Source organism: Syngnathus scovelli, chromosome 18 (genome assembly GCF_024217435.2).
Source record: "Syngnathus scovelli strain Florida chromosome 18, RoL_Ssco_1.2, whole genome shotgun sequence".
NCBI lineage: Eukaryota > Metazoa > Chordata > Actinopteri > Syngnathiformes > Syngnathidae > Syngnathus > Syngnathus scovelli.
The window spans coordinates 8,031,301-8,055,623 of NC_090864.1; the positions used below are offsets into that span (position 1 = coordinate 8,031,301).

Here is a 24,323-nt window from a genome sequence, read left to right on the forward strand (position 1 = left end):
GTGTGATGGATGGTAATTGAGGACGGAGAAGTTCAGACTTCTGGTCAAGCATAAGAAATTCATTTCTGCTACATCAGGGAAGAGATAAGAGTGTGGACTCGGTAACCTCTCATCATCCTCATACAACTTCACCTCCCTACTCGGCTGATTCGTTGCGGGATCCCCCACGCCGTCGACTGGCCTTAAGATCAATGACACCACAGTTGGGCCCTTATCTTTATCAAACAATGTCTCTCTTTAGGGTCAAGGTAAGGGCATTTCAGGGCCTCCCCTTAAAATGTCACTCGTGTGTACACATAACAGTTGCACACGTGCAGTGGAGGTGGCAGGAGGGCACAGGCGTGCAACGACTTGTGAGAGAGTCAACAGACGTGGAACTCTCAATTCGGGGTTGAGCATGCAAAGCTGCAAGGATTTCTGGCAGCTCTTGCCAAATGCAGCAAGCCACATGTAATAGTGCCAAATAGTGCTGCCATGCCAAGTCTTTGCATGATGTTTTTTTTTTTTTTCTGGCTACATACAAGACAGTATATCAGGATATTTGGGTGTTTAGTGACATTTTTTTCAGCAAGTGTACGGTGATAAGAGACATAAAACAGGAGTCCTATGACAAGCCAAATGGTTCAGAGAATCCAGTTAATTATTAACCAGTACGGTTAGAAACATTACAATAGAACAGACGTGCACTTGTGTAAGCGTGTAAGTCTTATTAGACTATTTTGCAAAACAATAAACACATTTTTATCCGTATTATTACAATTGAAACATTTTATTTAGTGATGTATTATTTTATTAAAACATGGTAGTGTTGTGTTAAACCTGATGTTGAATGCTAGTGCTAAATAGCATTTAAGTTGCTGTGCTAAAATGTTAAAAGGCTGTCTACAAATGGTGCAGCAACTGATGTAGACAGACAATGTAACATTAATCATTTTATATATAGAAATTGAGATTTCTCAGTCTTGTTGATTATTCATTTTTTTTCTCGAGGGGTAACTTCTGGGCTATTGTAGTTATCCTCATTTTATTTTTCAGTTGTTTTTCTCATCTCACATTTCTGTGAGGTAACGTTTTCCCTCTTAAAGCTGGATGTAAGCGAAATAAGCAAGTCCTAGCAAAAGCCAGCTATGTGGTTTGTTTTGACACGAAATGACAGGCCAGGCCCTCTTGGGTGTCATCCAACGTTTTGCCGGCAGCTGATTTTCTGCAAGCGTGATTGCAGTTGCAACAGAGTTCGTCGACCCTTAAAAGGGCAATTGTAAATGTTCACCTTTTTTCTTTTTGGGTAAACATATACAGTGGTTGAGGAAAAAGGTGTCGCTGTCAGGTAATCCATCCTAGGCACTACTTTGCGTTCATAAGACTTGAAGCGGCAGAGCTATTGAAGTAATTAGAATTTAGGTCATTTAAATTACAATATTCAATTGTGCACTAAAGGCAATCTTACTTGTAAACGTATTAAAATCTATTCCGAGTTGCTCTAATATTCTAAACTGGGTTATTCTTAGAGGTATTTCATTCTATTATTCATTGAATATTCCGTGTTAATTATCATTCATTTGAAGCTTGTAAGTGACTTTTTCAAGCTGTTAGATGATAGATGGAAAATAAAAATAAAAATAAAAATAAAAATAAAAATAAAAATGGATGGATGGAAAATAAAAATACAAATAAATTTCTATCTATCTTTTGTATCACTCAAGGCCATTTTCCACAAGTTAAATTTTCTTTTCAGCTCCTTTTTATCCAAGATGACTTGGATTTGTCCAAATGTAACCATGTAAGCTCTGCCAAACATCTGCCCACCATAATATCCTCTCAAACATGCACACTAAGCTGTCAAATGGAAAATACATGCTCAAGGCTGTTGGAGCAAAAAAAAATACTTCCTTGATATGTGCATGGTTTTGTTGGCGGCACTGTCAGGAAAATTCTGTCGTTTGGACCGACATATTCCAAACTCAGCAGTACCTCATGTGCCGAGTGATAGGTAAAATTTGGCACGATGCTGAACGATATTTCTGTCGCCGTACGGCTAATAAATGTGGAATAAGTTTGCGGTGGAGCTTTAAGCCTCTCTCTTCCAAAACAATAATTCTTACAAAGATTTAGAATTTATTGCTGCGTCTTATAACAAGCAAGGTACTGTTTCATCTTCTCACTATTATATCACCAAGGCAATTAATCGTCAAATCCAGTTTTTATTGGCTTCATCCGACAAGTCTCTTCTTGCCTTTTTATGAAAGGCCAAAGACGTTTACCTCTATTTTTAAGGATCAGACATGTTTTGTTTCCAACAAGCTCATCTATAAGTCTTCAAAATATCCACCTACACAAGGTGTGCAGTTTTCCGAGAGAAGTCATGAACCTGCCATATTTCCAACATGTTGAGACTACTGTGTGTTTACTTTACACAACTTATAATTGTGACAATTCGAAATAAACGGCAACGGGTGTCCCATTATATCACATCACATTAATAGACCCTTATTGAGCATTCTTGAGCAATTGAATTTAAATAACAAGCCTGTGTAAACCTCCCCCATCTGTCCAACACATCTGTCACTCACTGAGACCTCCTCAGTAATTATTCGGTTTTGTCACGGAATGCCTGAGCGGCATCCTGTAGAGAGTGTGTTTGTGTGCGTGGGTGTGTGATTGACCTGGTCGAGCCGGTTTCTTGCTCACTGTCAACAGTCACTCTGCCTTTCAACCAAATGCATTTCCTTTGCATACAAGTGAGGCCTGCAGCACTATTAAGCTTTCATTACCTCTTTTTTTTTGGCCACAATTTCCTTAACCTTCCAATTTCCCTCCAACTTGGTGTGTTTGCCAGAGGTCACATCTCAGCTCAAGTGTGAATACTACACAGAGGTGTGAATTAACTACATAGCACAATAAACTATATTAGTCCTAAGAGTGAGTCAAACTCAACCAACTTTATTTCCTAGAAACTTTTATTTGTCAGTTTACTAAGCTATCCAGAAAGGCAGATTTTTGGAAAAAGCCCTCAGAGATGATTCCTGGCTGACTCAGCAGAAACCAACTTCTTCTTTCCTTCCACTAATTTTGCTCGCTAAATACGATCTTTCTTGGTGCCTTAAATTTATCACGCATAATCTCGGGAGACTTTTAAAACTTCTGTTTTGAATCATCCAGAGTGGGTGCATGTGCAGTTCTTCAACCCCACCAGTAGACCACAAAGGACACCCGTCACCATTTCCACATCTTCTCACCACCACATGGCTCCGTGCCATTTTTTTATTTTCACACCACGCCTGCCTTCAACATTGGTGGTCTTGATGAGAAGACTAATACAATGCTGGGTCCAGCATAATCTAATATTTTTTTAATTTACAGTTCACAGAGAATCTGTGAGGAGCAGGGTGGAATGACTTTGGTCACTAGAGGGCATATAAATGAAATATGAGCTCAGAAATAAGTGGTTCAATGCATTGACGTGCTCTGAAGCTTGAATGGTCAGTCCATTAGCAGGCAACAGAGAAGAGCAGGTTCAGAAATGGGAGGAGCAGAGCCTGCAGACATGACAACCTCGATATTGCTGTTTTTTTGCTCTGCAAGTGTTCCAGCTGCTTTTCCGGTGGGGAAGTAATTCAAACCATCTGAAGCCACTGGTTCTGCTCTGCTAAAAATATGATGTTATAGTTAGAGGGGTAACGGCCGCGTGGTAGATTAGAGAGTGATGATTTTGAAGTTGAACCAAGAGGCTTGCTGTGCTTTGATGATCACGTTATTTCTGTCTTTAAATTCAGTGAGGTAGTTAGCAGGACATTTGATTTTTTTCTTCTTCTTTTTAGTCCACCGTGTGAATTTAATCATCATAAAGCAACATAATGAATGCAAGCCATGCTAAGATGAAGCCGGATTGTCAACATGCTAGTGTGAGCCAAAAGTCATCGTCAACTTTTGACTTTACAGGCATCAAATGCTTCCAAGATGTTGCATTTCCCAAAATTAATCTCAGGAATTTATGTAGAGTCGAGAATAACATGGGATGCTACATGTTCTGATTTTCTCAGATTAAACATTCTTGCACTGGACCATACTTCTCGTATGAGTTCACCATAAGGTCTTAAAATATGTTTTTGCTTTTAAGGTATGTTAGCTCGTCCATTTCTTTAATCAGCCAAGGTGTCAAATAACCAATTCATTTTTAAAATATCGTTTTGAGTCATCGGGTTCACTCGCCTGACATCTGTGCACTCAGCTCCCGCTCAGTTGTCCGTCTTTATGTAGCCTGTAATTAGCCGGTGGTGACCTGCCCAAGGCATCATCTGCCGGGATGGGCTCCAGCTCCTCACAAGTCGGAATAGCATGAGCAGAATAGATGGAAGCGATGGAGATGCCGAACAATATGTCTGCCTGCAGGAGATTTGTGATTACCGAGGTGTCATTTTTCTCAATCCCCAAAATAAACCATATTGCCAAGTCATCACATCAGCGAGAAATCCATTCAAGTTCGAGTTCTCTGGATGAGCAGATGGCTTAAATGCAACGTCTCCCTCCGGGATCCGAGGCTAAAACCTCTCCGTGTAACACGAAACCCACCTTCTGCTTCTTTTCTCTAATAGCCACTTAAATCCCATTGTTGACTCATTCACGATGTTTTAATTCCGATCATCGGGGTATTGAAGTGTGTTTGCAGCAAATGGTGCCCCGATTGTTTCTGTTGCACCTTGGTGTACTAAAGACACTAAAAAATAATCTTAGCCTGACCGTAGGTTGACTCTCAAATTGCCTTCATGATGTGTCATTAGGCAACCACCTCATTGCCATAATCTCTGTCTGCAGTAGCAATTCAAACTCCTGTTGAGTCACCACACAGTTTATTTTGTTTATATGCACCAGATGTCGAGGTTGCTATGTTCTGTAATCGTAAAGGGTGTTGAGGATCAAAAGGTCAAACTGTTTTAGTCTTTCTTTGAAAGTAATTGGTTAATATTCAAGCTGTGGTCTAAAAAACAACAACAGTCAGTTTGCATTGTACTGTAAAGCTCAAAACTTTTAAAGTGGGCGGTTGACAGGTTGGACTACTGGTTGGAGCTGCTGAGTCACCAGGAGGTTGGAACACCCATAGCTCAGAAATCACAGGATAGCGGTTTCACATTTTTGTCGTGTGAATAGCTCGCTCAGTTCAATACTCCAACCTTGTTTTGTAATATACACACACAACACAATTAGATCCTGTGTCAACTTGAAAATAGTTTCATCCACTTTGATCTTTTCTCAGTCTCAGGGTTTGTCTAGTATTAAAAAAAAAGAATCATGATAGGATCTTTTACATTCCTCCACTGTACTCACCCTGAAAGGTGGCAAAGTTAATCTTTAAAAATCATTACACTGTGATGATTTTAGTGGTTATGCCTTAGTGGGGTTTGCTTTTTTTTTTTTTTTGTGGTGACAGATTTATTACCATGCACGTAATAGAGGTATCAAATTGTTGCTCTAGTTTCCTGCTCTCACCATGAGTTGCTGATTCACTTGAGAGGAACCTGGTTAAATTTGTGAATGTTCAACCTGCTTTACGTGTTTGCTAACGTGATGAGCAATGTTTCTTTGAGCATTATTCTCCTCATAATGTAGAAATCAGATATCACCCAGTTGACAAAGAAGAGCTTGTTGATACTATCTTCAAACGATTGTCCTATCTATCGCAGAGTCTTCCTGCATGTTTTTTTTCCCAGATGCAATCACCGGTTTCGAAATCCAGTACGATCGTCTTTCAAAAGAATGACCCCGACGTGATTTGAACACGCAACCTTCTGATCTGGAGTCAGACGCGCTACCGTTGCGCCACGAGGTCTTGTTCAGCTGCAGCGGCGGAAGATCAACTTGTGGTTTCAGTGGGAATGACAACAGCCGCAATCAGAAAAAGCACATGGTCTCTTTCTCAGTCCCCCCGTCAACTGAATCACCACAGGGCACAAGCTTCTGTGCGTTTTTCGACGACGACAGGAAATCTGCTGCGGTACAAAGACGTGGACAATAGAGTGAAAAGAACTTTTGTCCTGCTAGTTATTGTGTTTTGTGCTTGGATGTGTGACAGATAACCTGTGTCACCTTTCAAGTCAAGTGTGGTGGTGTCCCGTTTACACAGTTTCAAGATTGCAGTTAAAAAAAAAAAAAAGAGGTGGCGAGATGAGCAAAACAATAACCACGTCGGCCTTAATCAATATTTCATGGAATATAAACGGCAAACGTGTCGCTCTTGACACAAATGGACTTTTCCTGAGGTTCCTTGTCTGCTTCTGTAATGAGCGCTTGGCTCTATTATTTTATAAAGCTCCGACATGGCTTCAAGCATGTCAAATCCAAACTGTGTCTGCTCATGTTCTTTCAGCTCCACAAGTGTGTCTTCGGGATTATGTTTTTGTGGCTGAGCTGCTCTCAAAAGTAATCCATTTCAAGAACAAGCCAGGATGAGGCCTGTGCCAAATTGACATATGGCAGTATTTTGCCCTTGGTTCACTTTTTAAGCAGAAATATTGAGACACCTGTATAAGGTGAATTTAATTATATCGTGCAACTGTAATGTCAACAATGTTCTCTTCCTTTTCTGTTTCGGGACTTACCACATTTTCCTCCCTTATAACCCCCTAAAAAAAAATTTAACACACCAGCATTCCTTTCATGAGTTGGACCATTTTTCCTGGTCAACCAGAGTGGAGTTAAGTAAAACAGAGCCTGAAGGCATTTGACCACAGACCCAAAGATAGCTCCGTTTGGAGGAGAGAAAGGGTTGAAGAAAACAAACAGACAGAGGGAGGAGACAACAGGACAAAGAGCGAGGGGATTCTTTCCTAACATGAAGATGGAAGGAATAGTCTTCTAGCTCATTGCTTTTTCTTTATCCTCTTGTCGAAATTGCCTTCAATGGTTCGGTGCGGGAAGACTTTAAGCTGGTTGGAGTCAGATGGAAAAAGAAATGGCTTGCAATTATTTTGTATGCTTGAAACAAACGAAAGTACATAGATAGCATTGTCCCCATTGAAACTCTGTTGCTAGCCAAAACAGCAGCAAAGTATGGAAACAGTTTCTCAGATGACGGAGGCCCACTTTTCATCAAACTTTTGTCCCAAATTGGCTCCATGCCGCTGCTGCTCTTTTTTTTAATGTGTAAAATTCACTATATGGTTTAAGCAGTTTTAAATAAATTTGTGATTTTAAGTTCTGTAAGTTCTATTTTTTTTTACAGAGGTACCGAATTAGTATCGAGAATCGTGGTAAATCACAGATATTGGTATCGACTACTGAAATTCTAGTATCGTGACGCCACTAAATCAGAAGATTAAAATATTTCATAACAACTAGTACAAGGTCAATCCGTCAACATATCACAATGTGCCAACTGACTAGCGCATTTATGACCCACATAATGATCAGATCAGTTGATTCCAATATCTGTTGCCTTGGCAACCGTTATGTCTGGCACTGATAACATTCCAAATCTTGTGCACATGAATTGCAAATCGATTTTTCGGACTCAACTCTCTCTCTTTTCCAGGATCCAAGTTACTGGGTCCAAGTCCACAGATTGGAACACCGTGATGGTGGAATCCTTGACCTGGATGATGTCCTCAGTGATGTGGTGGATGACAAAGACAGGGTAAGTCCTAATCTTTATATCAATAAGATAAATTGTTTTCATATTGGTGTTTATTAATATTGCTGCCGCTTCTATTTAATTCTGCAGTACAGCTTTTGGTAGAATAAATGAATGTGCTGAAAAAATATATTATGTACAAAGATGTTTCGTTTCGTCACCCACTCTAATGTTCTAGGAGCTTAATTGTATGAACGGTTCTCAGCATGACTTTAATATTAATAAGCCTGTGTACAGGTTCATTATAATGGCGAGGTGCCATGGTTACAAATCGTGAGCTGAGAGCTCCGAGCAGCTGTTTTGCACCTGCTACTCCTCCATTGATGTCAGTAGTGTGGATGTGTGTGTGTGTGCGGCACCGGAAAGCAAAATCAGTGATGAATCGCCGCTTTTGTCTATCTCATCACCTGAACAGATGACTGTGAAGGTTATTTATTAAGATTCAGTAGCTTAAATGTGTGATATCAGTTTTGTCCACAAGAGGGTGCTCATGTGCTCCTCTATTTTGTACATTATAAACTTCTGACTTGAATATATAAAATATTTCAGGATACAAAACAGTTTCGATTCATCCACTGAACAAATCCATCCGTAACCGCAATAGGTCCAAAACTCAGCTGCTGTCATTTTAACAAGATCCCCTGACAGAAGTGACATCACACTTGTTCTCCAGCAACTTAATTGGCTGCCCATTTCATTCAAGATCCTCCTCCTCAAATTCTCCAGGTTAAATGTCGTGATCCTCTCATTTGTGCATTTCTGCAATATTATGATGTATTGTGCACGTGTTTACAATAGCTCAAATGAACAGTGGGACAGTTTGCATTAATACTGTGTGGGCGTATGGTTCCTCTTGTAGTAGTAAATCCAGTCCATCAAGTTCTTTTGAGCGGCAATCAGCTCTGGACTAGTTTCTTTGTATTTTACAAAAAGTTCACAAAGGACTTTTCCTTAATTTGAATGGGATAAATAAATACATGAATAATACATGCATTTTCTATTCTGCATGTCTTCAATTGGGTTAACTTTAGCCTATCCTGTGATTGACTGATGGGGAGAGTCAAGGTCGCCAGTTAAGTGTGTGCATTTTAAAAGGGGAATAAAGTATTTTATAGTAATTCCTGGTATTGTTTTTGCCATTTTCAACATAACCTGTTGAAAATAGTTTTGCTCCTTGCACAGTTTTCTGCTTATTTTGTTCTTTGCTGCCATCAGCTGGACATGAATTGAAAATGCAGATGGTAGGTGCAACAATGATGTCAGAGATTTTAGATTTGAGTTAATGAGTTAATAAATTAATAAAATTAAATATGGGTAATTATTTTGAACTGTGCAATTACAGGGATTCATTTGTAAGTATTGCTCTGCATTCAACAAGTGCATTTTTTTTCAATAAAAGCAAGAAATGAGACATTTGTGGATAAAAGTCAAGCCTTCTATGCGGGGTTGTTTCATTTGATTATTATTTGGGTTTTTATTTTTATGTGCAACAACAAAGTGCCATTGTGACTTTGCTCCTTAGTGTCTGGATCTGCTTTATTATGAGCAGGGGTGAATTAGGATGACCTTTCCCGCTGGTGCTAATTGATATGCCTCCTCGAATCCTCAGGGGTGGTTACTAGAAAATGCTCATTAGTGCTGAAGCTGATGAGGCCTTGACCAGAAACAAGACTTGTTGTTACACTTTTAAACCGCTAAGGGACGCTATAATACTGCTTTTAGTGGTGTAGAGTTTTAACTTCTCCAATCAGAAATGTTCTTTTTTTTTTTTTGATGAGGGTGGAAATAACTGTGAATTATACTTTATATCATTACAATATTACATATTAGAATAGTTTTAACTGAAAGGTTTTTAATAGGAACCAGACACATCGCTCTTGTTATCCATCTTGTTATCCCATGGTGGTCAATTTGCAATTTCCTAGACCCTGAAGTTGGTATTGCCATGGCAACCACCATTGCTACCAAGTGGGCACCTGCTCTGGGTCGAGATCACGCTGTGAGTGAAATTAGCCGAGGCTCGAGCGAGGTCCCATCAGCTGTTCCCCAGGTACCTGAACACCGCTGGGGGAAATCAAAGACTAATTACTAATCACCAACGTGTCTTTGCGTGTGTCTGTGTGTGTGCAAGGAAGTCATTCAAATATGGTATAGCTTCATTATTCCATATGCATCAATTTGATTTACACATTTAAAAATATTGATGGATATACGCTTAGCAAGGAAACAATAAGGCACTCGAGCTCTTGATCCTTCATCCTCAGGAACATCTGTCAGCTCCAAATCTGCATGCAGGCAGAATATCCTCCCTCTCACCTCCACTGCTTTGTTTAGATGTTTATGGGCAACAGCAGGCATTTTTTTTTTTTCCCCTTGAATTTCTCTCCAAGGCTTTGAACGCATCGCCTGTTTTTGTTTGTTTATTAGCTCGGCGATTTTTGTAGCCGCACTTTGTCGGGAACGATTGTTGTTCCTTTTCAGCAGCTCCCGCCTTCACATCGTTATAATCCCTCACAGAGGGGATATAGCCAATGTAATCACAGCCCTTTGTGCGCTTCGCCATCAGGGGAACCGCCGGATTTACTTTGAACAACTCCATGGCCTCTTGGCCATTTTATCCTTGTCGAACATTAGTAAATTACAATACTTTCATTGTAATTAATTGACGGCATTTCCACTGTCTGGTGTTTAGCCAGAGTGTTAAAAAAAAAAAAAAATATGTGGGAGAAAGAATGACGCCACCACGACCCCCATCCTGTATTTGCCATGAATAGGGACAGCTGTCAGGGCCTCTTTGGTCCGAGTGACCGGGTAGGTATTTTGCCAAACAAGCCTATTATCTGTGCCGTTCTCCGCTCGCCCCTGGGGAGAATAATTGGGTCAGAGACAAACCATAAATGAAGATGACAGATACAGGCCCTCCGACTGAGCTTCTGGCACCCTATCATAGAACCCTGAAGGGCTGCACGGACCCTGATGAGAAGTGTTTTTGTCTTTTCTACAGATGGCCCTATAGGGACCCAAAATAGGGTCAAAGACATCAACCTGGGTTTCTTTGAAATCCTATAGGCTCACTGTGTAGCTGCAGGGAGTTGATCTCCCACAGTTATTTTTTTAAGAGCCCCCCCGACTTCCTCTATTTTTTTTTCATATTCAGAATAACTGAGCCAAAGAAGGAGACCCACTCGGATTGTAGAGCAGCCACTCAGTTAAGTGGAGCCTGGCATGGCGGTTGGCACTGTTGAGAGCTCAAGTTGACACTGGCACGTGGAGGCAGGGAGGCGGTGCCAAGGCTGAGGAGCTAAGCTCGGTCGTGAGCACTTTAGGCTTGCATATTGTTGCAGACAGCCACACGCCAGCCGGGTAGGCTCTCGCTGCCGCTGTACTCGTTTGAAAGGGCTCTTCAGATTACGTTGTGTTCTGTTCTCTAATACTGGAGGCTTACATGGCATCTACCACCGCTAGCTTAGCTTTGAATGAAAAAAAAATGTTTTTTTCCTGTCACTGTATTTCATGTACGCCTCAAAAAGAATCTTATTAAATGGATGCATGTATTCAGGCATCTGAAGGTGGGCCATTTTGAGAAACTTTTTTTTTTTTTTTTTATTCCCAAAAAGAAAATAATCTTACCACATGTGGTGAGGAGCTCGCAACATGTCGAGTCCTTGCATGAATGCCTTATGTCTGTCGTGCGGCAGATGTGCCGCAGCCTCGGGGCCTCCCGGTTATAGCTCATTATGTGAACATGTGTGTGTCCTTTTATTTGTGACTTTGCACGCTAAACCCATTCATAAGTCTGAAGTCTCGCCTGTAAAGGAGCAAATAAAAGCTGACATCGTCACTCGGAGTCTTCAAAATATGGACAAAGATCATATTGGTGCAGCATTTTTTTTTTTTTTTTAAATCCCTGTGTGTGTAGACTTTAATACACTGGGCACTTTGAGATAAGGCAAAATTGCCCCGATGCTTTTAGCCGCCACTCTATCGCGACCACCAGCTGGGTCCTCCTTTCTGCTTATGATGCGGAAGGTGGTCATGGTTTGCCCCCTGGCCATGTTGGAGAGGTTGAGGCGGGCAATTTGGCAGGATATTTCCAAGCCTGGCCCTCCACCGCTTGGCAGATATTGCTCTCTCTTGCACTCTTTCTATGATGCCATAGCATCATGTTCCTACTGCTGTTCTACTTTTTGGCAAAAACTTTCTGCGCTGTCTCAGTGATTTGACACGCTCGTCTTTTCATTCTCTGCCATAGTTTGCAGTTTGTTCCGTGTTTTCTTTAGATCAAACCCGCCGCCGCCTGCTAGATTTGTACGCTCGGCTTTTGTGTCGTGTCATTATTATGTCTGGGATGGAAAGGAAAAAAAAAACAAGCGAGAGGTATTACATTGGAGTGTGTGAAGCTGAAGGTTGATATGAATATCAAAGACTTTGTTTCCCGCCAGCAGGTGATGGTGCCTGTGGCGCTCCGACACAGACAGGTGGTCTCATCTGTGTGCGTGTTTGGAGTATTTTTTTTTGTGTGTGTGTTCACTTCTCCCATTTCAAAACTGCACATAGTACCAGCTCGTGTGCATTTTCCGCAGGTTAACACACCACATCAGATTGCGGCCTCTGTTATTTAACAACCGTGAGGTCTCATCCATTTTAAGGAGCCTGCTTTTGGTGGAACAAAACCTTCACTGCCCGTATTTCATGGTTGGCTTGGCGGAAGAGAAAGTCCAGATGCAATTCGCTTGCTTAAACTGGTTTTAGTTCCATTGTCGATTCTGCTGCAGACTTTCGTAACCTTCATTTTTATAGCTTTGGATTGCATCAGCAATGTTTTTCATCTTATCTAGAAATGAAAAACCTTCTGCTCTATTTCTCCGGTAGCCAGGTAACCATGGAAGTCGCACGACAACAAAAAGCCTATTAAGTTAAGAGGACACCTGAGAATTGATCATGTATACAAAACATCTCCTCATTTAGCATTGATTCACTCAACGTGCACTGGGAGCATGTCAGTGACAGCACACATCAGAAGAATAATCATCTCTCCAGGGTGTCACGATGATCCACTGGCTGAAAATGGGAGTTCCAGTCTGTGCATGGTTGATTTATGGCATCCATAGGTTGGATGTTTCATGAATCGACAGCAGGGGGCACTGTGGTGTCACTACAGCTCAGCAGGATTAGAAGACCTGGTCAAATTGTACTTAAAAATAGTCTTATTGAAAGATTTCTCTACAGGATTCATCAAGAGTTTACTTTGGGTGATAATCAAAATGTTTCAGGTGGTGGTTACCTGGAATATCTCCGTACTTGATGGAATGTTGAAGGGGTCTTCAGCACTTTCTTTGTGAGAACCCAAAGCTCTGTTCTGAAGTTTACAATGATGGATCCTTTTATGGACTTCTCATCACAGCATGCCTCTTCTCTTCTGATCTGTTCAGAGCGGCTTACATTCACCCACTCGTTTGTTGAAAACACCGAGGCTGTAAACTTGGAACAAACTTTTTGGGTCCAAAGTTTGACTCGAGTGCTTTCATAGGAAGAACATAAACACGCGTGAAGCCTTTGACTTCCTCGCTCCGCATCACGGTTATGACAGGAAAGAGTGGGACGAGACATTCCTTCTCCAGAGGCGGAGAGGGAGAGGCTCCCACTGGCGTTCTCCTCTTCCTCAGCTAGTTGCCTTACATCATGCGTGAAATGGCTCCAAATGGCTTCCCTTTGTCTATTGAAAGGATTCCTGTTATGCTTAACACGTGAAGCTTGACTTGGTATGTAGCTATTTGAGATCCACCTCATCGGAGTCACACTGTAAACACTTATAAGAGAAACCAGAAATCTATAAGTCAATAAGCCCAAATGCTTCGTGTCAATCATAAATATGGTTCACCTCGTCTCTCTGCAGAAAACTTTTCTCCAACCGCAGTACGCCTCAATTCTTAAGCCCTCTGCTTCCCAATTCCCACCGTACACATCTTTGGAGAAGTACTCATTGATGCTGCCGCACATCACCGAGAGCTTACGGGCCCCGAAAGCGTATCGGCCTCCGCCGTTGGTTAACTTCCCGGCTTACGCTGTTGATGAAGTCAAGCAGCCATCACCGGTTTCCTCTTATCCCGGTTAAAACCTGCATTGTACTTCTGAGAAGATGAGAAGAGGGAGCGGGAGACAAAGCAGGTTGCAAAAATCTCTGCCGGGGCTCAAAATACTCCAAAACAAGTCGGGTTGGATTTATAATGTACATCATTCTAAATTTCCATTCAATCGTATAACTTTGACTGACACTAAGTTTTATTCTAGGGATAGTCACGCATTTAGTCATGCCACGGGCACACACACACAGCTTTGTGACGTGTACTTAAATACTTTTTTGCGATTGTGACATTTGGAAGCAGTTCAAGTAAAATATTGACGTTGCACTTAAGCTGTATTGACTTAAGGGGTGACATGTTGCGTGACTTATGCGGGACTATTAAGCCCAATGGAGCTTGGAACAATGCGGATGATATAATGACTGCGGTGAGCAATGTTTTGTCTCTGAAGCTGTGCCTGAAGGCAATAAGGCTCTTCGGGGAATGGATGTCAGAGTTTTTTTTTTTTTTTGTCCAACTTTACCGGTGTCAAATTATACATGCATCCACCTGATCATGCTATAGAAGAAATGAGATGAGTTCTCAAGCTTCATGATTTATATCTGGTGTGGCTCTAAATTCTCCTGAGTAACTTGTTTACCCCAAAACACACTTTTTTTTTTTTTTTTTTTTACAGTGGCAGTAGCGATACTGAAGGTCCTTAATGGAGCTGAGGAGAAACAGTAGTTTTGTGCCCTCAGCGGATGGGTTTTTATTGCCCCTCAATGAGATGAGCTTATTGGAGGCCTCTTTCGGAGGAGGCGGGGTTTTATGGCTGATTGTGTGGATGTGAGCACTCATAAACCCAAGTGGAGGGGACCTTATTTTATGATCTCATTTGGGACTGGGCTTTTTTTTTTTTTTCTCTTCAGGAATAATACTATGTAATGTGATTGTTGGAGAAATGACCTGTGTTTCTGCTGAAACCTGTTTAAAGTGCTAACATGTCTTGTATTATTTGCACCCTCAATGTTTTATATTAAAGAGCAGCGTAGTCTAGCTTGTTCAAGCTCAAAATATTTATTTTAATATAATTATCCGTAACGACTGAAGATTCATATTGAGCGAATGTAGATGGACAGTACTGATTTATTTATTTATTGCTCCTGGATAGTGTTTACTATATGTATACCGTATTTTCCGCACTATAAGGCGCACCGGATTATAAGGCGCACCTTCAATGAATGGCCCACTTTTAAAACTTTGTCCATATATAAAGTACACCCGATTATAAAGAGCATAAAAATAAATAACTCAACGTTGCTCAAATGTTAATGCAATCACAATATAGTAACACTCGAAATAGTGAAAACAGCAATATATCAATGCGTTGCTCAAACGTTAATGTCACACAACACACAAAATAAACGCTTACTTTAATAAATTAGTTATCCACAAATCCATATTGGCGCACTGGATTATAAGGCGCACTGTCGGCTTTTGAGAAAATTGGAAGTTTTTAGGTGCGCCTTATAGTGCGGAAAATACGGTAATTCCACTTACATGATGCAGAACCTGCATGAGGCTCCCATTTCTTTTTTTCCCCCTCACACCGATTGCAACGCCTTGAAGTTTCCTGCATGTTGTATGAAGGTTCCGGTCAGAGTATTAGTGCCAAGCTGCACGGGGAATACTCCACACCTCATCTCTGTGCTCACGCAGCCACTGATAGGAGGCTCATTATGCATCAAATGGCCATAAATGGCCCTCACATTGCCGGTCTTATCTGGATGAGCAGTTTTCCTCAGGCGCTCTAATCTAAGTGTGTGTTTTACACTGTGTGTATGCACGTCCAGTTTATGTTTTAGCCTTACGCCCTTGTCCTTCTCATCGTGCCATTGTTGCTTGCGTGTCTTATTTTACCTTTACGTATGAATTTATGTCCATATAGTTGTTTACCAGACTGCTGTCCAATACTGCCCCTCCCTCCATTCCCAGTTTTACATGAGCTCACCCTGCTGATAGAAAGCCGCGATAACACCCCCCTATCACATCAAACGAGCCATGGAAGAGGTTTGAGGGAAGAATGCTATCTGTCTTTCCATCCCTTCTTTTTTTTTTCTTATCTTTCTTCCCTCCATCCCCATGTTAAACCAATTAACAGTAATTACCAAGCCACCGCAGGCGCGCTGTCTTTCTGCTGGCTCCGCTGTTTCGTCCTCATCACCACGCTGACATGAAGAGAGGATCCGATACGTGTCGGGAAGCAGGTCATTACTGTTTATTAGCTAAGGGAGGTTGATTTCCCCCGATGAGCCCTGCAGGAGCTCAGTAAAGTTGAGCTGTTTGGTCAGGCAGTTGACTTTACTAGTCAGTTTTACGTCGCGTCGTCAGTTGAGGTGATTTTTATAGTCGTGATAATATCAGAGCAAGTGCAAAGATTTTTTTTATAGAAACTGTGTCTTTTTTATGGGATGTTTTGATTTTTTATTATTTTTTTTATGTAACAACTTCAGATGCGGTTGCGCCAATTGATGTCATCAAGCGTGACTTTCCGGCTGTGCCGCCATCTGTTTTTCCCCCTTTTTTTTCCACTCCATTTAGGTTCAGAATAGAACGGCACTTAGTAGAACTCAGACCTTTGCAATTCCGAACTATCTTAATTTGAGCCTAACTAAAAATAGATTTTTGCAGGAAACAATAGGTCGGGTCTAAGGTCATATTGGCCCCACATTTTTGATGGTTGTGTAGTTATTTATATGTTTATGTGTAAAAATGCAAAAGGAAAAATTAATCTTTAATATTTTAAAGCACTTTTGAGTACCTCGACAAGGTTCAGCAAAAGAACCAACTTTTTGGGAAATCTCTCTCAGGTCTAGACCATTGACCAGGAAAATAAAAAGTAGTTCACGCAAACTTGAGATGATTTTGCAAGTGTGCCGAGTTATGAAAAAGTGCAAAATATGATATGACTCATTGGAATATGAAAAAAAAACTGGCTGAACACACATTGGTTGGCATTGGATCAACCTGCATAGGGAATATTGGTTTCAGTTGAATGGCAGAAAATGAGACAAAGATCTCCATTGGTAATGAAACTCGAAGGGTTGGCTTACCGTGGATCCCAAAGCAGAAAACAACTTTACCAAATTGGGAGCTTTTAAACAAAGGTATCGACAAAATATCTTTTTTTTTTCTGCCTTTATTTAAAAAATAGGCTTCTTCATAAAGCACAATAAAAGAAAGACGAGATAATTTAAAATAGCCCCACCGTGAACCATCGCATGTAAAATCGGAATAATACTCCCGTGCATATTGAAATTAAGAAAACACAAGTAGCTGTTGTTAATATTCAAATGAGTCATTCAGTGCAGCAAGACATAATCAATCGGTCACAGATCACGGATGACTCCAACAATAAGACAATCAATCATGCTTAGCCGTTCTTCTTCTAACCTGTAATCACGGTGCGTGCTGAAGCACGATGCCATTTTTGAATATGTATGAGCGCACACACACACCTACACACTTGATTAAAAAAAAGGATTTTAGATGGTAATCGCTGCAAACAAAAAGAGGTAATAACTCCAACACAGCTCGCTCACAAGAGACCTTGGCTTAGCACACATTCGGAACCACACAACAGACTCCCCCGCACATAAACTTGCACACATGCCCCCAGACCTTCAAGTGTTTGAGGGACCATGACCTCATCATTTTGAGAAATCCTCCATTTCCCTGTAGTGAGTGGTCGTCATACGCCTGAATTATTTAGGATCCTTTTTTATCAGCTGTATTGATATTGGTATCTACCTCAATCAGGTCAGTTTCATCGACAGATGACTGGAGCACTGGGAGCGGTGGAATCGGGCTTTGGTGTGCATTCATCAACACGGTGGTGGGTTGGCATGGAAACATGATCAGACGCATGTTTGAGAATATCTAATGATTATATCATAGACCCCAGGGCTAGTGATAATGGTGAGGATTGACAATTCACACAAATACATAATACACTACGGACTTTAAGGGCATATATGGCTGACCAGAGTAATAATAATAATGATCATACATTTTATTTACAAGGCGGCTTTCAAGGCACTCAAGGTCGCCGAGGCACTCGAGGTGGAGTGAATTCAAGACTGAATTGTAAACTCCAACAACTACCTGCTAGTTGGAACACAAACACAATTTTAATTGGATTTTTGTCAAAGGCTGGAACGGATTAATGATGTTTCCATTCATTTCAATGGGGAATCATGATTCGAGATATGAAAGGCTTGCCTGTGGTCACATGCATTGTCGCGAAAGGAATTTAACTCGTATATTAAGGCACTTCCAGTATGATTGAGTGTAGTTCAGCTGGACTGCACACTATAATAATAAATATAATATAATAAATAATAATCATAATAATAATAAATATAATAAATATAATAAATGTAATATAATAAGTAATAATAAATAAATATCATAAATACATATATTTTAAAAACTGTTAGTTACTGTAAACAAAGTTTTATTATGCATGATTTTCCAGTGAGTTGATCATTTGTAATATTCTTCACAGAAACCCATTCATACATTTGGTATGGTCTAAAGCATGTTTCCTTGTACAGAAATCAGTGTTAAGAATAATATTTCATAATGGGTCTGGGCTGTTTTTATAGTGTCTCCCAGCTGCAGGTGGCTGAGCAGTCTTATGGTTGCGGGGCTTGCAAGTAGGGGAGGGAGGGGTGGGGAGGGGAGGCATTGACCTGTGAAAACCTCCAGCCTCAGACTGCTCACTCTAATTCAATAAGGCCATTCAGACTGCATGAAGGCAGCATATGCGCTTAGCCATGTGTCATGATGGTCCCACGCAGGGCAGCTTCAACCAATTTTCACGCTCATTTACGTTTCAAGCTGCGTTTTGGATTTTTGGTTTTATCTAAGCGCTAGTTTTCCATATTTACGCCATCAATGATTATTGTCTTGAAGATCTCATAGATAGTCATTTCATAAGTGCTGTTCTTGTTTCCTTTTCCCACTTGATATCTCTAAAAATGGCAAAGCGGGTGAGGATGATGTCTCCTTCCATGGATGGATAGGAGGAGAGCAGTGGTTGGGGGGTCCAGTGTTGACAAAGGGAGAAAAGGAGTCTGTCTCGGTGTGGAGAAAAAGGGGCAATGGGAGGTATCTAATTACCTTCATCCCCCGCTGCTGCCTCTTGTGGCTGTCTCCTTCTTATATCAGTCCTTGGCACCTCCAAATTAAATTTGTCCTGAGTGGGAGTGAAAAGGGGGGGATGGGTGGCCGGATCACGCAAGGGGAAGGTGAACATACTCCGCTCCATCAGGGGCCCCCAGAGGATCCCTTGCTGACGATGACAAGCCAGATGCAATCAGGAAGTGTGTATGTGTGTGCGTCCAGTCGAGAAGACAGCAGAAACCTATCTTGGAGATAAACACGGTGCGGCATCAGTGGGGCCCCGGGGCCGAAGCAAACGCCCACTTTCTGTCTGCTGCTCATGTCCACTCACATAGAATTGATTCCTCTTCTGTGCGATCGGACCCATCAAGAGACGTTTCTCCGGCTGTAGTTTACTGACTCGATGCAAAAAGTGCAGTGTCTGTCAGAGGAGCAGATGGACAGCAGATGAGAAGCAAAAGGTTCCTGCGGAAATGTGGAGTAAATGGTCTCGAGTCACTGACAGGCGCCCTCAGCCACCTAGTAAAAATAAATACCATATTTTCCGGACTATAAGGTGCACCGGACTATAAGGCGCACCTTCAATGAATGGCCCATTTTAAAACTTTGTCCTTATATAAGGCGCACTGGACTATAAGGCGCACCATTAATGCATCATGTCAGATTTTTAATCCAAATCATTCTCCATTTTATCTTTTTTATTTTATCTTCAGATGCAACAAATTACTTTATAATCACAAAATAATGATCCATAGTCGTTTTGATTCATGATTCATAGTCTTCAGCGAGCCACTTATGATTGATTTCATGACACAATGCTTCGGGCCAGTTTAAATTTAGGAATTTGGTCCACATATAAGGCGCACTGGACTATAAGGCGCACTGTCGGCTTTTGAGAAAATTTTAGGTTTTTAGGTGCGCCTTATATTCTGGAAAATACGGTAACTAAATGCTGGTGTTGGTTCCTCTTAACATTTATTCTGAATTCTACATATCTAAGATATGGAAGACAATCTATTTTGCAACATTTCAAAATCCCGAGCTAATCAGACATCTGAACTCATATGATGTCCTCTTTTTGCGTTTGTGTATCTTAAATGGATGATTTATGAAGCTGGAGGCCTCCCGGTGATATTATTTCCCATGGGCGTCATATTGGGTTCCTCCAGGAAGGAAGAGGCTCTGCGTGAAAGGTTGGGACGGTAGACCACCCACTCGACTCAACATACGGCACTTAGCGTTGGCTGATGAAAACACACCGTGTAGCCAACAGGATTAGATTCCATTTTTTTTTCCAACGGGAAGAATTTTTATTCAAGTAGGTTACTGCAGCATGCACAAAGCGAGACACACTCTCATTTTTCCTCTGTAAAGTATAACAATGCCTTTTTTCAAACATATTAATCGCACCGACATTGACTAATTGAATTCACCAACAGCCCCAGCTGCTGTCATCATCGCGCTTTCGATTATTTCACCCGGTGCGGCAATCGTGGCAAAATGTCAGTGCATCATTTTTGTAGCTTTACTATATGAAAACAAAAAGAATGATGTCCATATCTCTGCAAAAAGCGTGTTGTATTCTAAACACACATGTCCTGTTTGAAATGATTTAGTGTGCGATGTAATCCGCGCTGAAGAAAATTCCCATCAGCTCTGTTTGAGGTTGTTTTAAGAGAAAACCATGACAAAGAGAATGATTCATAACCCGCTTTAAGTGTGTGCGTGTGCAAAGCAAAGTTAAGCAGCCTATAGGCGAAGGGAGCACCCTTGGGAGGGCTTTTATTCCAAGCTAAATGAAATCCTACATCAAGCAGGGTTTCAAAAGCCATCCCAGAGGCCTTCTTAAGAAAATATCAATGCCCCATATTCCAAATCCTGGGAGTTTTCGATTCTGGGAACAACCCCCCCCCCCCCGATCCTGTTATTCCAGCGACTACAAACACTCTAGACTTTTCGAAAACTCATTAGTTTGCTGTCATTTGTTGAGATATTTTCAGTTCTTGATTTTTTTTTTTTTTGGGTTGACCCAGGTTGTTCATTAATGAACACTTTTTTTTTTCGAGTGCCGCAACAGTATGATAGTGGTTAGCGTATATCCTAGAAAAGGTGAAGACCATAAATTATGTCCAAATTTGTCGGCTATGCCTTCAAAGATGTTATTATTCGTTCTAATATTAAATACATAAAGAAGTATGACCACAAGACAGACAAAAACACTGACAATTGGTAGTTGAGAAGATCCACTTTCTTGTTTATTTTTTGTGGGTGCACACTTAAAGTGCAGGAAGAGTTCCCAGCCCAGTTACTGTCTAAATTGTTGATCTTAGTTCAGTGCCATGTGCTTCTGGTCTTCCTCAAAAATGCACTGCAAAGGCCGCATGCATATTAGACCGAGAGATGCTGTAACCAGATCATGACAAAGTGCCGGACAGTTGCCCAAAACACGAGTTCTCAAGACGGAACGGATCTGCGTGGAATAGTGGTGACCATCTGCTTTTAGAATTACAGGACAGCAGACACCTCAGTGCCAAATGGGGAAAACTGTGAAAATGATTATCATGTTGAAAGAGCCTTTTGTTCATTCTTAAAATGAGATGCAATGCTGCTGATGATGGAACGCTGATCAATTTCACCGGAAAAAAAAGGCCTCAATTTTTTAATTCTTCAACACCGCATTTCAAAACAGCAAAATTTCATGTAACAAATAAAAAATGCACCCTTTTTTAATTTTTTTTTAGCCTATATACTTTTTCATCGACATCCCTCATAATATTGCAATATGGTGCACTTATCATAACCAATCCATAACTGATAGCACTTACCGTAATTTCCGGACTATAAGCCGCACCGGACTATAAGCCGCACCAGCTAAAATTCAGGGATATTTTAGTTTTTTTCTTACATAAGCCGCACCGGACTATAAGCCGCACGTGCACATGAGTAGGGTTTAGAGCCCTTTGACGCAGGTCACCTAGCGTGCATTCCTACCAAAGCTCATAATAGTCACAAGCAACACAGCCAGAATAAGCAGCAGCCATAGTAGTGTTTCAAAATAGTATTTTTGTTGTTTTTTTCTTCAAGATACCGCACAACAGTGGTCCACAGCCTTTTTACGAGTGTATAAAAGTGATCACAAAAATCACGACAAAAATCTTATATAAGCCACACCTAACTATAAGCCGCAGGGTTCAAAATTTTGGAAAACAATCGCGGCTTATAGTCCGGAAATTACGGTAACTCAAGTGCACCTTCCGAAAAGAATTAAAACACAAACTCAAGACATTCTGTGGCATCTCATGATGTGAAAAATATCACATGAAAGGTAAATAGCCCATTCCAGCAGTAACAAATAGCTTGTTGCGAAAGAGGAGCTCTTATAAATACCCATTAGATAAACCCAATTGTCTCACTGCCAGCTTTGGGGACTGCACCTCCCTGACTGGAGCCATGAGTGGCATTCATCAACAGCCATTGTTATTCTTCTGACTGCTTCATCGGAGGTAATTGACTGGAGAATTATGTCGCATGATCAGCGCACCTATGGTGATATTCACACGAGATTGATTTGGTCAGTGGAAGTGCTGTGAGCTTTTACACTCAGATACTCTTATTCTGATGAAAATGTTACAATGAAGCGGGACAACGACGGGTGATGAGAGGCGATGAGAATGACGAGGAGACGGAAACCATTACCGCGGCCCATTTATTTAGGTAGTGCATCCTTCATAATGAACAGTTTTGGGCCTCGGTGTTGTCGTAATAAGAGGAGATAATACGAGCTAGGAAGAAATAAGTGAGGTTATTATATTGAGAGCCTGCGTGGAACCACTGGAAAAACCACAAAGTTCCTTGAAGGAGCTCAAAATAATAGTAAAAAAAAATGATAATAATAATAATAATAATAAAAAAAAGGCTGTTTTGACCCCATCGATACGTCAATGGTAGTATTGTGGTCCACACGACTGACTTTAATGGCACCAATGTGGGATTTATTTCCCGAGTGTGGATGGTTGTCCAGGTCCCGTGTGATTGAACGCTGATCACTCCAGTGCGTCAGTAGGGATTGAAACCAGCTTTCCCGTGACCTTGAACAGGATAAGCGCTGGAAAATGAGGTTTGGATGGATGGACCCCAGGTACCCAAAATATCTTGGTTTGAATATCCTTAAATGGGCTGGATATAAAAGAAGTCTCTTGGCCTGAGTTACAGAAGGACAATTTTATTTTCCTAAAAAAAGGACTACCCCAAATTGGATGTATTCTAAAAATTTAAGCAGCTTAGTGTTCACAGCCTATGTGTTATGTGTATGTCCCTGGATGTGTAATAGATTCACTCCAGTGACTGAGGGCTGTTTTGGTCCCCGGAGAGAGCGAAGCACTTCTCAACTGCTCAGCTCGGTCAAATCAAATCCTCGGACGTGACATTGGGAACGAAATCCTGATTAACACAAGGCTTGTCGGCTTCTGAACATATGCAAGACACAAATACCGGCATAAACGACAAATTGTTTAAATGCTGATAGAAGCCAAGTGTTTTATTTTTAATTCCCATTGAGAGCGAGGCTTTGCATTGACAACGTGGATGCGCCTCCGGAGCCCCCATCCTCATTCGGGTCATGGGACCCAAACGTCAGCACTGTTACCGAACCGAAACGCTTTCATTCTGCTGCTGTCATACGCGCAAATTGGCTGACTTCAGTCACGGCCTCTTTTTGACATTCTGTGCCCGCCAGCTATTCTGCTTCCAACAGGTTGATTTGTCACTGGGGAATTTATACTTCTACCCACGAATCACCCAAAGGGCAAACTTATGTAGACTAGAATGTACAATAAAAGTCAACTAAACTTCCATCCTTGGCCTGAAGTCTTCTTGGTTCGGCTTGACCTCACCTCCTTAGCTTTGTGGAATATTCGAAAATACAAGAAAGGTTGGGCTTACATTTTAGGACCTGCCACCACCTCATTGATAACCTTTTTTTTTTCATCTCTTTTGTTTTCCACCATGTAATCAGATTGTGGTGTAATGAGGCTGTAAGGGAAAGGGGCGACAATTATGTGTACAAAATGAGCTCAGCTTCTCTGTTGAAAGCGTATTTTAAAAAAACATGTGGTTGGAAGAGATGCTGCTTGGAAATGGCCCAGATTGCTCCCCATGGGGCTGTAACGTCGCTCGCTACTGATAGCGTAGTGTGATTGCAGACTGTGTGGGATTTTCACGTCGCTTGTGTCAAGCAATCGAGAGACAATAATGGCCTGGCAAACTAAAACCCCCATTTGGAGAGAATTGGCATCCCCGTAGTGTTGCATGCATCCTTCATGATGGATTACAAACTGTCACAGCAGCTCACTCACTCCTTTTCACAGTCGTTATAGAAAGCGAGAAGGTTCAGAGGTGAGCTACCGAGATGTCTTTTGTGTTTTGGCATTCTTTTACTTTTACAGTCT

At 41.2% G+C, this 24,323-nt stretch overlaps 1 protein-coding gene, 1 long non-coding RNA gene and 1 other non-coding gene across 5 annotated transcripts in view; 1 reads left to right on the forward strand and 2 right to left on the reverse strand.

The window, feature by feature from the left end:
- Positions 1–24,323, forward strand: part of LOC125985892 (partitioning defective 3 homolog) — a 125,460-nt gene that overhangs the window by 2,293 nt on the left and 98,844 nt on the right. For all 3 annotated transcript variants that reach the window (XM_049749132.2, XM_049749130.2, XM_049749131.2), the window contains exon 2: positions 7,526–7,627. In XM_049749132.2, the coding sequence (XP_049605089.1) occupies positions 7,526–7,627 (102 nt within the window). The remainder of the gene's footprint in view (positions 1–7,525; positions 7,628–24,323) is intronic.
- LOC125985905 (uncharacterized) lies at positions 3,329–4,855 on the reverse strand. The gene is made up of 3 exons (XR_011085723.1): positions 4,570–4,855; positions 4,210–4,383; positions 3,329–3,643 (listed from the first exon to the last, which is right to left on the reverse strand). It is a non-coding gene; the product is annotated as an uncharacterized lncRNA (long non-coding RNA).
- Positions 5,753–5,824, reverse strand: trnaw-cca (transfer RNA tryptophan (anticodon CCA)). The gene has a single exon. It is a non-coding gene; the product is annotated as a tRNA-Trp (tRNA).